Source organism: Podarcis cretensis (genome assembly GCF_951804945.1).
Source record: "Podarcis cretensis genome assembly, chromosome: 11".
NCBI classification, from domain to species: domain Eukaryota; kingdom Metazoa; phylum Chordata; class Lepidosauria; order Squamata; family Lacertidae; genus Podarcis; species Podarcis cretensis.
Window position 1 is genome coordinate 4679546 of NC_137180.1, and position 13386 is coordinate 4692931.

Here is a 13386-nt window from a genome sequence, read left to right on the forward strand (position 1 = left end):
AAGTACCTAGATAATTAAATGAGCAAGGTAAATGAATTTGGGTAGGCGGAAGATATCCGGAAATAAATTTAAGGAACCGCAAGAGGAGGGGGGAAGGATGTAGATAATTAGATGAGCAAGTTAAATGAATTTAAATTGAATTTCTAATATCTTCTGCCTATCCAAATTCCTGCTCAAATCTGCCCATCCAATCATCTCCTGCAAATATAACAATAATTACAATAATCCTGTATCGGCGGGATTTTTCAACTGGATCTGGGGACTAATATATAATTGTGGGGGTTTTTGGGGGGGGGTTATACACACACACACACACACACACACACACATTATAATAATAACTTATTATAATATATAATTATAATATATAATTGTGGGTTTTATGGGGAGTTATTATAGTATGATTATATGTGTGTGTGTGTGTGTGTGTGTGTGTGTGTGTGTGTTTGGGGGGTTATTACAATATTATATATTTGTGTGTGTGTATGTGTGTGTGTGTGTGTATAAAAATATATATAATTGTGGGTTTTGGGGGTAGTTATTATAGTATCATTAGATATGTGTGTGTATGTGTGTTTTGGGGGGTTATTATAATATTACACACACACACACATATATAAATTGTGGGGTTTTTTGGGGTTAATATGATAATATAATATAATATAATATAATATAATATAATATAATATAATATAATATAATATAATATAATATAATATAATAATATATATTTATAATAATTGTGGGTTTTTGGGGATACACACACACACACACACATATATATGTATGTATATAAAATTGGGGGTTTTTTTGGGGGGTTATAAACATATAAAAGTTCAAGAGAAATCCATATAACATATAAATGTTATATATCCATATAAACTTAACAATCCATATAAAATCGATGTATTTTATTGCTGTTGTTGGACTACAACTCCCATCAACCCTAGCTAGCAAGGCCAACTGAAGAATATTGGGGGGGCATATTCTATAAAGATTTGGGGGGCCTGAATCTCTTTCGTGGGGAGGTTTGGCTTTCCTCCACCCCTGATTTGTATATTGGGGGGACACATCCTAGGAAGGTTTACGGGTGGGGTGAATATCTTGAGCGGCCCCCCTTGCTTTGCATATTGGGGGCACATCCTAGGAAGATTGACGGGGTGGGGGAATCTCTTCAGCGGCCCCCCTGCTTTGTATAATAGGGGGCACATCCTATAAAGATTTTTTTTGGGGGCGGCCAATCTCTTGATTTCCTATGCTCCCCCCTGCGATTTCTCCTGCCCCCCACCCCGCTTTTATCTAACCCTCCCCCCCTCTCCCCCTATGCCCTCCCCCCCCAGCGACACCAAACGCCGCCGCATTGGCCGCCCGCTTCCTTTTCCTCCTCTCCCGCGCGCGGCCGCGCGCGTGGGTGCGCGCCTGTCTTTGCAGGGAGATTTCGGCGCGGCGGACAGCGCCATTGCGCTTCAGCGCCATTGCGTTTTTTGGGGGGTTTTTTGCGGGGAGATCCGGCGGCTGCTTGCAAACGGGGGTGGCAATTCAGCACCAGGGACAGCTGCGGTGTTTTTGCAGGGGGGGCAATTCAACACCAGAGACAGCGGCCGGTTTTGCAGGAGGGCCCCAATTCAGCAACAGGACAGCGGCGTTGTGCAAAGGGCCAATTCGTCACCAGGGGCAGCGTCTTTTTGCGGGGGGGGGGGGGCGGGGCGATTCAGCACCAGGGACTGTGACGTTTTTGCAAGCGGTGGCAATTCAGCACCAGGGACAGCAGTCTTTTGCAAAGGGCCAATTCAGCACCAGGGACAGCTGCCGCCTCTGCTTCTTCCACAGGGCCGCTTCAGGACCACGGATAGACCCTCTTGCGTGGCAATTCTCCGCCGCCTGGGGGGCCCTTGGGCTGCGCCGGGCGACGGTGGGGTGACCACCATGCGCCTCCTGCTGCTGGCCGTGCTGCTGTGCTTCTCGGTGGCGCGGGGGGGCTGCGAGCCCAAGGTGGTGAACATCGGGGCGGTGCTGAGCACCAGGAGGCACGAGCAGGTCTTCCGCGAGGCCATCAACCAGGCCAACAAGCGCCATGGCACCTGGAAGATCCAGCTCAACGCCACCTCCGTCACCCACAAGCCCAACGCCATCCAGATGGCCCTCTCCGTCTGCGAGGACCTCATCTCCAGCCAGGTAGCCGCACCGCGCCGCCCAAGAACCGGTCGGGGGAACCCCCTAGGGACTCCTCGACGTGATGGGCCAAGCTCTTGACCTGGTGGACTGGTTGGCCCCAGAAAGGACCACCCAGAGACCCCTGGATCCTGTGGACTGTGGGCTTGGGGCACCAACCTAGGAACCCGCAGGCCACAGAGATCAACCTAGGGACCCTACCGCCCTAAGGACTGGCCAAGGACCTCTTGACCCTATGGTCCAGACTGTGGGCTTGGCTTTAGAAACCAAACCTAGGGAACCTTCAGCCCTAAGAGACGACCAGAGGCCCCTTGGCCCTACTATTGAGCACCCAGGTACCCTATGGATCAGGCTTGGGGGGCCAGCCCAGGGAGTCCTTGGTTTTAGAAACCAACCAAGGGAACCTTCAGCTCTAAGGACTGGCCTAGGGACTTCTTGACCCTACTAAGGGCCAGCCAACAACTCCTTGACCCTATGAACCAGCCTCTTGGCTTGGGGCACCAGCCCAGGGACAACCCCCCTCTTTCTTTCTTTCTTTCTTTCTTTCTTTCTTTCTTTCTGGTTACAGATAGGTAGCCGTGTTGGTCTGCCATAGTCAAAACAAAATAAAAAAATTCCTTCCAGTAGCACCTTAAAGACCAACTAAGTTAGTTCTTGGTATGAGCTTTCATGTGCATGCACACTTCTTCAGATACACTGAAACATTTGTTTCAGTGTATCTGAAGAAGTGTGCATGCACACGAAAGCTCATACCATCTGTTTCAGTGTATCTGAAGAAGTGTGCATGCACATGAAAGCTCATACCAAGAACTAACTTAGTTGGTCTTTAAGGTGCTACTGGAAGGAATTTTTTTCTTTCTTTCTTTCTTTCTTTCTTTCTTTCTTTCTTTCTTTCTTTCTTTCTTTCTTTCTTTCTCTCCCCCTCTCTTTATTTTTTCTCCTTCTCTGCCACCTCCCTCCCTCTATTTCTTTCTCTCCCCCCTTTCCCTCTTTATTTCTCTCCTTACCTCTCTCCCCTCCCTCTCCCCCTCTTTCTCCCTCTTTTTCTATCCCTCCCTCCCTCTCTTTCTTTTCCCCTTTTCTCTCTCTTTCTCTCTTTTGCTCTTTATTTTTTCTCCTTCTCTACCTCCCACTCCCTCCCTCTTTATTTTTCTTTCTCTCCCTCTCTTTCACTCTTTTCCCCTCTTTATTTCTCTCTTCCCTCTCTTGTTCTCTCTTTATTTTTTCTCCTCCCTCCCTCTCCCCCTCCCTCTATCCCACTTTCTCCCTCTTTTTCTATCCCTCTCTCCCTCTCTCTCTCTTTCTCTCTCTTTCTTTATTTCTCCCCTCTCTCTTTCTCTCCCTTATTTTCTCTCCCCCCTTGCTTCCCCCCTCTTTCTCTCTTTACTTTTTCTCCTCCTCTCCCTGTCTCTGCCTACCCTCTTTCTTTCTTTCTCTTTCTTTCTTTCTCTCCCTACCTTCCCCCCTTTCTCTCCCCTTTTCCTCCCTCTCTCCCCCTCTTTCTCTCTATATTTTTTCTCCTCCTCTCCCTCTCCCTCTTTCTTTTTCTTTCTCTCCCTCTCTTTCTCTCCCTCTTTTCCCCTCTTTATTTCTTATCCTACCTCTCTCCCCTCTCTCATTCTCTCCCTCCCTCCCTCGCTCTCCCCTCTCCTTTCTCTTTTTCTCCTTCTCTCCCCCCTCCCTCCCTCTCTCCCTCTTACACACCCACATATTGGGACCTTAAAAATACCCCAACACAGCCCATTTCCCAAGGAACAAACCGGGTCCCCAAGTCATCAAATGGTGCTATTTTGACCCCATTTACGTCTCATTTGGGATCTCCTTTGAAGCCACCCAAATTGCAGACCTGATCGACATTTACAGACTTCCTTCTTTCCCCAAACGGAGCAGAAACGGCCATTTATAGGAGAAGCCAGCAAAGGGAGGAGGAAGTTTCCATGGAAACACCATCTCAGTTGCTTCCATAGGGTTGGTTCCTTCCATCGATAGCTCTTCGCCTCCTTCTTGCCAGACCATTTCATCATAAATGGTCCCTGGAGGGGAAATGGCATTTAGGCCTTAAATATGCGGTTAAGGAAATCATATTATCTTGCAATCTGGCTCGGCCGACTTCTCTCTCTGCCTGTCAAAGCCTGGGCATTCGAGGACGTCCATAATTTAATGGGAGAAACGTCGGAGGGGAATGGCTTCTTGTTGTTATTGTTGAGTCGTTTAGTCATGTCCGATTCTTCGTGACCCCATGGACCAGAGCACGCCAGGCCCTCCTGTCTTCCACTGCTTCCCACAATTTGGTCAAACTCATGTTGGTCGCTTCAAGAGCACTGTCCCACCATCTCATCCTCTGTCTCCTTGCGCCCTCCTCCTTGCACTCTCCATCTTTCCCAACATCAGGGTCTTTTCCAGGGACTCTTCTCTTCTCAGGAGGTGGCCAAAGTCTTGAAGCCTCAGCTTCAGGATCTGTCCTTCCAGTGAGCACTCAGGGCTGATTTCCTTCAGAATAGGTCTGTTGGATCTTCTTGCAGTCCATGGGACTCTCAAGAGACTCCTCCAGCACCAGAATTCAAAAGCATCCATTCTTCGGCGATCAACCTTCTTGATGGTCCAGCTCTCACTTCCATACATCACTAGTGGGAAAACCATAGCTTGAACTATATGGATCTTTGTCAGCAAGATGATAGGACATCCATAATTTCATGGGAGAAATGTCGGAAGGGATAGTAGGATGTCCATAATTTCATGGGAGAAATGTCTCTCCCACAGGTCTACGCCATCTTGGTGAGTCACCCGCCGGCTCCCAACGACCACCTCACGCCGACGCCAGTGTCATACACTGCTGGTTTCTACCGGATCCCGGTCATTGGCTTGACCACGCGCATGTCCATCTACTCCGACAAGGTAAGCCCACAGCTCCCGCTGGTCGGGACCCGCCGTTCTCCTGGACATCTGGTGGGAGAAGGCCTTGATACAGCCATTCGTTCTTCTCAGTAGTCAATGTCCATCCGTCCGTCTGGAGATCGTTCCCATTGGCTTCCTAAAGAGGCCCTTCCACTGCGCAGGAGGGCTGTTTTCCACAATGGTTCCCAGGTCCCCTTCCAAGGTAGCCCCATGGAAGAAGCAGGGCATAGACCAAGCAGATGGCCAGGTCTTGGATGGAGCTGGTATTAGAGATGTTCTTCCACCCCAGGGGAGGGATGTTTCTCAATCTCATCTTCAAGTCACCTTCCCATGGAGACAGCAGGAGATGAGCAGAGGATGGACCTCTCTGGAGAAGCAGGTAGGGTCTCAAGATGGAAGACCTCAAGAGGCTCTTTCCACCCCATAGGAGGGACATTGCCCCAACTCCTTTCTAGGTCCCCTTCCAAGGTAGCCCCATGGAGAACGCCTTAGCTGAGCAGAGCATGGACCTCTCTGCAGAGGCAGGTGGGGTCTCAAGATGGAACTTCTCCAGAGGCTCCTTCCACCCCGTAGGAGGGACGGCGCTTCAACCCAGACGCCCCCGCTTGGTCCGCAGTGACGCTCCCTCTGGCTCCTTCTCTCCCCAGAGTATCCATCTTTCGTTCCTTCGCACGGTCCCTCCTTACTCTCACCAATCCAATGTCTGGTTTGAGATGATGCGCTTCTACAAATGGAACCACATCATCCTCATCGTCAGCGATGACCACGAGGGCCGGGCGGCTCAGAAGAAGCTGGAGACCCTCCTGGAGGAGAAAGAGTCCAAGGTCAGTAGCTTCCCGCCACCCACGCTTCTCTCGAAAGTCTCGCGCTTTGTCGTCCGTGTGTAGATTGACATCTGTAAATACACCTTCTCTCTCTTCTTCCCATTGTTAAACATGACCCACATTGTGCTCTTAGGTGCTGGCCATCTAAGTCCTTGACCAAAGTTTGTTACTCTTTATTCATTTCACTTGCTTTGCCATGGTTGAAAAAAAACCGAAATCTCCAACTACATTAAAAAAAAATGAAATCCGAAAGAGGCAAAAACGGGGAGACGAGGGGGGGAGACATAACATGGAGCTGGGCCAAAAACCCATTTCCTTATTGGAAGAGAGTGTCTAGCAGAGTAGGCTTGGATCATGGACTTGGGAAGGACCTGGAAGGGTTGTCTGGTTCAACCAAGGCAGGAACCTCAACATAGAATCATAGAGTTGGAAGAGACCTGGAAGGGTTGTCTGGTCCAAACAATGCAGGCAACTCAACATAGAATCATGGAATGGTTGTCTGGTTCAACCAAGGCAGGAACCTCAAGATGGAATCCTAGAGTTGGGAAGGAGCCCCAAGAGAGACTTGTGAGGCAGGGATAGGCAGCTCCCTTTACCTGCTTCCTTCCTCTTCTGCAAAGAAGCTCATGGTCAATGCAACTATCTGATCAGTCATAATGGTCATAATTTTGTCATCTATACCCCCACCCATCAGACTGGGTTGCCCCAGACGCTCCAACATCTAGAAGAACACCATAAAAGGTCCAATCGTTCACAACTTCCCCCAATCCGAGCTTCTTCTGAAGATCCAATTCCTTCTCTCCTGGGTTGGGGGCACGCGTGGCTCCATCCCATGTGGAGCGGGGCTTTGAAACTGAGCCTCCTTGGTGTGTGGTGTGAGCGGTGGCTCCACGTCAGCCAAGCCAACATATATGGGTAGCCTTCCTAGATCAGACCAAAGGCAGGACATCCAGTCCATGGTCCTCTTCTCAGTGGCCGTCGAGAATCCTGCAAGGAGGAAGGAGCTGAGGGTGGCGGCCTTGCCCCCGCTTTTCACTCCAAGCGGCCAGCATTCAGAGGTCTACCAACATTTGGGAAGAGGGACAACCCATCATCCCCTCCAACATTTCTCCCATATTTTCCAGTTGCCCTCAGAAACTCACAAGGTACCTACACCGATTTAAAGGAGAGGAAGAACTTGCATGAAGCTCCAAGGAAACATCCTAGGAAACCCCCATAGGAGATCTTGTAGGAAACGTCTTAGGAAATTTTGTAGGAAATTTAATAGGAAAACCCCATAGGAAACCTGGTTAGGAACTGCCATCAGAAACTTTTTAAGAAGCCCCTCTAGTAACCCCCAGAGGAATCCTTCTAGGAAACCTTTTAGTAACTTTATAGGAAACCTTGCGGGAAAGTTTGTAGGAAATTTAATAGGAAACCTCGAAGGAAACTTAATAGGAAACTTTGTAGGAAAAAAAATGCAGGAAATTCAACAGGAAACTTTCAAGGAAACTTAATAGGAAACCTTGTAGGAAACTTAGTAGGAAACCTTGTAGGAAACTTAGTAGGAAACCTTGTAAGAAACTTAGTAGGAAACTTAATAGGAAACTTAATAGGAAACCGTGTTGGAAAGTTTGTAGGAAACCTAATAGGAAACTTTGCAGGAAACTTAATAGGAAACCTTCTAGGAAACTGTGCAGGAAACTGAATAGGAAATCTTGTAGGAAACTTTGCAGAAAACCTTGTTGGAAACTTAATAGGAAACCTTGTTGGAAACCTTGTTGGAAAGTTTGTAGGAAACTTTGCAGGAAACTGAATAGAAAAGCTTGTAGGGGTTTTTCCCCGCTCCTCTGTTACGCCCCACCTCGGATCAGGAGGAGTTGGATATGGGATTTGCTTTGAGTGCCCATCTTTCTTCTGTCAACTGTTTATAATCTTCTTCTGTGTCTGCATATTTTCTCTGTGCACATTATCCATCAGAGTAAAAAAAGGAGCTTTGACAGCCTCGAACCGCTATCCTTTGACAACAAGCGAGGACCCAAGGTATATTTGCATGGAAATGCACGCCGCCCACCAACCTAACGAGCAAAAAAATTAAAATAAAAAATTCATAAAATTCATCAATCAGGCCGCCTAGGCCCAAAGACACCCCACAAAAAATCAGAATAAATTTTAGAGAGAAATATACATATATATTATTTTTTTAATGGAAAAAATAAAAATATCTCTGGAGCCAGCAAGCAGACTCCATTGGGGGTTTTTTTTGGGTCGCACGTTCTTTTCCGTTGAGATATGCTTGGTTTGAGCTTGAGTTTGAGGAGCAATCCTATCCTGGACGTCTTTCTTCGGAAGACCATGCATGTGGAGCCAGAGCGAATTTGCGAGTTTATCCCCCCCCCCTTGTTTCCTCCTGGACCATCTGATTCCCCCTTCCTGCTCTCCTCTTCCTGCTCTGCCCCTTCCTGTCCCAACAGGAAATGCGAGATCCTCACTTCGATTCCCTTGCAAGGCGGACCCCTTGCGTGTTTTTCCCCTCCCCTTTCTCACCTTTTCCTGTTGTTGTTTTTTAAAATTATTTTTTTTGGTCTTTTGGAAAAGCAACAGGCGTTTGAGCAGTCAACTACATTGCGAAACCAGCCAGCCAACCAATATATGGATATGTGCAGTTGCCGCCCGAGGGGCTCCCTCGCCGTCGCAAAGACTGTGAAAGCGGAGTGAAAAAGGCAGCTCGGCAATTCACGATACAGCAGGGATTCTGCAGAATTAGAAGGAAAAAAAAGTTTTGCAAATTTTGGAAAAATTAATTGCAAATTTTGCAAGATTTATTTTTATTTTTATTATTTTTGCAAATTATGCAAAACATTTTTTTGAAAATTTTGCAAAACAAACAAATAGCAAGAAATCAATTTGCCACGGTTGGTGGAATCATTTTGGCAGCTGCTGTGTATCTCTATATATGCCTTTTTTTCCTCTTTCCTGTACCAATGCACGATCTTCTTTTGGGGCTGGAGTGACTTCTGTTTGCATGCCCAGTGCAACAACAAAGAAAAATGATTCTTTTTTTAAAATAGAAATAAAATAAAAAATTAGATTTTTATTTTTTTTAAGGGGGTGGGGAGGAAATGAACCCCACCAGGAGAAAAGAAAAAAAAAAAAAGAACGGGGGAGGAGAAAAAAAAAACGAGGAAAAGAAATGAGGAACAACTGAGTCCTTTCCAGGTAGACCTTGGAAAGAGAGAAGGAAGTATCTTTCTGAGGAAAGCATAGCTCTGGCATGGGGGATCAGGGCCCAGCCGACTGACCCCATTTGGTCGCGCCAACCTTGCAGGCCGAGAAGGTCCTTCAGTTTGAGCCGGGCACCAAGAACGTGACGTCTCTCCTCCTGGAAGCCAAGGAACTGGAGGCCAGGGTGATCATCTTGTCTGCCAGGTGAGGGCCGGCCGGTGGGGCAGGGTTGGGGTCAGGTGAGTGGAGGCGACCCCCATTTTTCCCTCGTTCAAACTCCTCCGATGTTTCTCCCACGAAATTATGGACTTCCTACCATTCCCTCTGAGGTTTGTCCCATGAAAATAGGGACTTCCAATTCCATCCCTTCCAGAATTTATCCCATGAAAATAGGGACGTCCTACCACCCCCTCCGACCTTTCGCCCACGAAATTATGTACGTTCTACCATCGCCTCTGACATTTGTCCCATGAAAACAGGGACGTCCTATTTCATCCCTGCCAGAATTCATCCCATGAAAATAGGGATGTCCTAGCATCCCCTCCGATGATTTCCCCATAAAAATAGGGGTGTCCTATTCCATCCCTTCCAGAATTCATCCCATGAATATATGGATTTCTACCATCCCCTCTGCTGTTTCTACCATGGAATTATGGGTGTCCATCACCCACTCTGACATTTATCCCATTAAAATGCTGACGTCCTACCATCCCCTCTGACGTTTCTCCCATGGAAATAGGGACCTCCTATTCCATCTCCTCTGCCATTTCTCCCACCAAAATACGGATGTCCTACCATCCCAACAGCCTTCTTCTCTTTCTCCAGTGAGGACGATGCCACCACTGTCTACACGGCCGCAGCCAAAGAAAACATGACAGGTTCTGGCTACGTCTGGCTGGTGGGGGAACGGGAGATCTCCGGCAATGCCCTACGCAATGCGCCAGAAGGTAACCTGGGACCCCTCCCCATGGTCCAGCTGCCCCATGGTTGATCGCCCAGCGGTGCTCTCCTTCCCTTCTCTAAATCCATTTGGAGGTCTCCGCCCTGCAGTGGGTTGGCCTGGATGACCTCTGGGGTCCCGGCCAACCCAGTCATCTGTCTCCGCCCCCCACCCCACCCCCGTCCTAGGTCTCATCGGTTTGCAGCTCATGAATGGCAAGAACGAGTCAGCTCACATCCGGGACGCAGTGGCCATAGTGGCCCAGGCGGTCCACGACTTGTTTGAGAAGGAGAACATCACCGACCCACCCAGGGGGTGCGTGGGGAACACCAACATCTGGAAGACGGGGCCACTTTTCAAGAGGTAAGAGCGTCCTGGGCACCCCGGACCTGGGTTCTTTATGGAGGGGGTGGTGGGATGTCTGTAATTTCATGGGAGAAACGTCAGAGATTATTATAGGACATCCATAATTTTTTGGTATAAACGTCAGAGGGGATGGTACGATGTCCGTATTTTCATGGGATGAATGCTGGAGATGATGGTAGGACGTCCATAATTTGGTGGCATAAATGTCAGAAGGGGTGGTAGGGCGTCCATAATTTTGTGGGAGAAACATCAGAAGGGGTGGTAGGACATCCATAATTTTGTGGTATAAACATCAGAGGGGATGGTAGAACATCCATAATTTCATGAGATAAATGTCAGAGGGGATGGTAGGATGTCCGTAATTTCGTTGGAGACATTTCCATCCCTCCGCATCCCGATCAACCCGCCTTCTCCCCAGAGTACTGATGCAGACGAAATACGCTGAGGGTGTGACGGGCCGGGTGGAGTTCAACGAGGATGGGGACCGCAAGTACGCCAACTACAGTGTCATGAACCTGCAGAACAACAAGTTGGTGCAGGTCGGCGTCTACAACGGCAGCCATGTAAGTATCTCTGGATGGGAGGGCCCTGCCTGATCCGGGGGTCAGACTGGCTGACCTTTAGGGGTCCCATTCTGACTCTATGGTCGTTTAACAGGGAAGGCTGGTAGAGAAGGTCTGGTCCCAACCTTTCTCTCCTCACCTCCTCAGTTCCTGCCCAACGACCGCAAGATTATCTGGCCGGGAGGAGAAACCGAGACGCCCCAGGGCTATGAGATGTCTACCAAGCTCAAGGTATCGTCTCTGCTCCACCTCCCTACCTCACTAATGTCAGCCTGGTGAGGAACAGTTGAAGGAGCTGGAGAAGAGGAGAGCAAGAGATATGAGAGCCACCTTCAAACATCTCAAGATGATTGAGGGTCTGGAAGCCGAGGCTTAGGAGGAACGGTCAAAGGAGATGGCTCTTTTTAGCCCAGAAAAGAGGAGGCTGAGAGTAGATGTTAGGGCCACTTTCGAAGATCTCAAGATGATTGAGGGTCTAGAAGCCCAGCCTTAGGAGGAACGGTTGAAGGAGATGGAGAAGAGGAGATATGGGAGCCACCTTCAGACATCTCAAGATGTTTGAGGGTCTAGAAGCTGAGGCTTAGAGGAAAGGTTGAAGGAGATGGCTCTCTTTAGCTCAGAAAAGAACAGGCTGTGGAGATGTTAGGGCCATCTTCAAACATCTCAAGATGTTTGAGGGCCTAGAAGCTGAGCCTTAGCAGAAACGGTTGAAGGAGATGGCTCTCTTTCAATCTCTTTCAGATTGTCACCATTCACCAGGAGCCGTTCGTCTACGTCAAGGAGACCCTGGCCGATGGCAAGTGCAAAGCCCTCACCAACAGCACCGGCGGTTTGGTGCAGCAGGTCCTCTGTACGGGGCCCAACGAGACCATGCCGGGTATGTCTTGAACCCACAGCCGGGGCGTCGGGTCAGAAGCTCCCCCGCCAAGCGTCTCCATTGGGCGGCAGGCGTCTCTCCTTCTTGGGAGGGTCTGCACTGCATGGTGGAGATGAGATCCTCTTAGTCTAGACCAGGCTCCTCCAGATGTAGTTGGCCCACACCTCCCATGATCCTTAGCTAGCTGGACCGGTGGTCAGGAACAATGGGGAGGTCCGTTCCCCATTGATCAAGCCTGAAGAACTGGATCGCTTCCTGATCATATATGGAACGGAACCACCTGAAGGGCCGAGGTGGAGGAAGCCTGGTTCAGATGATCTCTTCCACATACGACCAGGAAGGAATCCAGCTCAGCAGGCTGAGAACAAAACGGATCGACGGGGAACGGGTCAGATCTTCACCAGGAAGCCATCCACATTGTCCTAAAGGGCCGGGTCAAATGGCATCTCCTCGACGGACGGGCATGGAGGTGGAGCGATTGAGAAGGTCCTCTCCGTTGGGGACCTTCTGGAACAGGCCTCAATGGTCCCCCTTTCTCCTGCCCCACTAGGCCGCCCCAGCGTGATGCTCTGCTGCTATGGCTTCTGCGTCGACCTCCTGATCAAGCTGGCCAAGACCATGAACTTCACTTACGAGGTCCACCTGGTGGGCGACGGGAAGTTTGGCACGCAGGAGAGGGTGAGCGGGCCTCGGGAAGGCCGGACGGGCCACCCTCCAACTTCTCAGAAGACCTCTGAGGGTCCAGCCCCTTGGCCGGGGATGGACAGACGGCGTCCCATTGAAAAAGGAGATTTGTGGGAAGTCGTTCCTGGAACGGTTGGCTGTCCCCATTGGCTTTCCGCCCACACTGGGGTGACCGGAGGAACCTTCAGGAGAGGCCTGGAGGGTTGTCCATTCGTGAACTTGCTTCCCATAGTTTCTTCCTGCTATCCCCTTTGACATTTGTTCCATGAAAATATGGCCGTCCTACCATCCCCTCTGAGGTTCTTCCCATGAAATTATGGACGTCCTACCATCCTTTCTGATGTTCTTCCTATGAAATTATGGACTTCCTACCATCCCCTTTGACATTCATCCCATGAAAATACGGACGTCCTACCATCATCTCCCACATTTATCCCATTAAATTACGGACGTTCTACCATCATCTCCCACATTCATCCCACGAAAATGCCATCATCACCGACGCTCACCCCATGGAAATATGGACCTCCTTGCCCTTCTCTTTGCTCTGTCTCACCACAGGTGAACAACAGCAACAAGAAGGAGTGGAACGGCATGATGGGGGAGCTCTTGAGCGGTCAGGCGGACATGATCGTGGCTCCTTTGACCATCAACAACGAGCGGGCCCAGTACATCGAGTTCTCCAAGCCCTTTAAGTACCAGGGACTCACCATCCTAGTGAAGAAGGTGGGTAGACATGGCCAACGACCACTAGGCATCACTGTGCACTCAGTGATCCATCAGCATCCATTAAAGACCACCCATATATAACATCCTTGAAAGGCCTGGGGAGAAGAAGAGGAGAACCGTTCTCCTCAACCT

The 13386-nt window shown here is 49.3% G+C and overlaps 1 protein-coding gene across 8 annotated transcripts in view; it reads left to right on the top strand.

Annotated features, from left to right (window-relative positions):
- The first annotated feature begins 1400 nt into the window (after nucleotides 1-1400).
- Nucleotides 1401-13386, top strand: part of LOC307226995 (glutamate receptor ionotropic, NMDA 1) — a 28101-nt gene continuing 16115 nt past the window's right edge. For 3 of the 8 annotated variants that reach the window (XR_013843756.1, XM_079996032.1, XM_079996033.1), the window contains exons 1-12: nucleotides 1401-2175; nucleotides 4933-5067; nucleotides 5715-5891; nucleotides 7851-7913; nucleotides 9199-9299; nucleotides 9921-10042; nucleotides 10224-10398; nucleotides 10820-10964; nucleotides 11112-11195; nucleotides 11706-11841; nucleotides 12392-12519; nucleotides 13087-13251. Coding sequence is in view for 6 of the 8 variants with exons in the window: in XM_079996032.1 (XP_079852158.1) it covers nucleotides 1927-2175; nucleotides 4933-5067; nucleotides 5715-5891; nucleotides 7851-7913; nucleotides 9199-9299; nucleotides 9921-10042; nucleotides 10224-10398; nucleotides 10820-10964; nucleotides 11112-11195; nucleotides 11706-11841; nucleotides 12392-12519; nucleotides 13087-13251 (1680 nt within the window). In the remaining 2 variants the exon portion in view is untranslated. The remainder of the gene's footprint in view (nucleotides 2176-4932; nucleotides 5068-5714; nucleotides 5892-7850; nucleotides 7914-9198; nucleotides 9300-9920; nucleotides 10043-10223; nucleotides 10399-10819; nucleotides 10965-11111; nucleotides 11196-11705; nucleotides 11842-12391; nucleotides 12520-13086; nucleotides 13252-13386) is intronic. The other 5 variants (XR_013843757.1, XM_079996035.1, XM_079996034.1 and 2 more) reach the window with 3 other exon arrangements.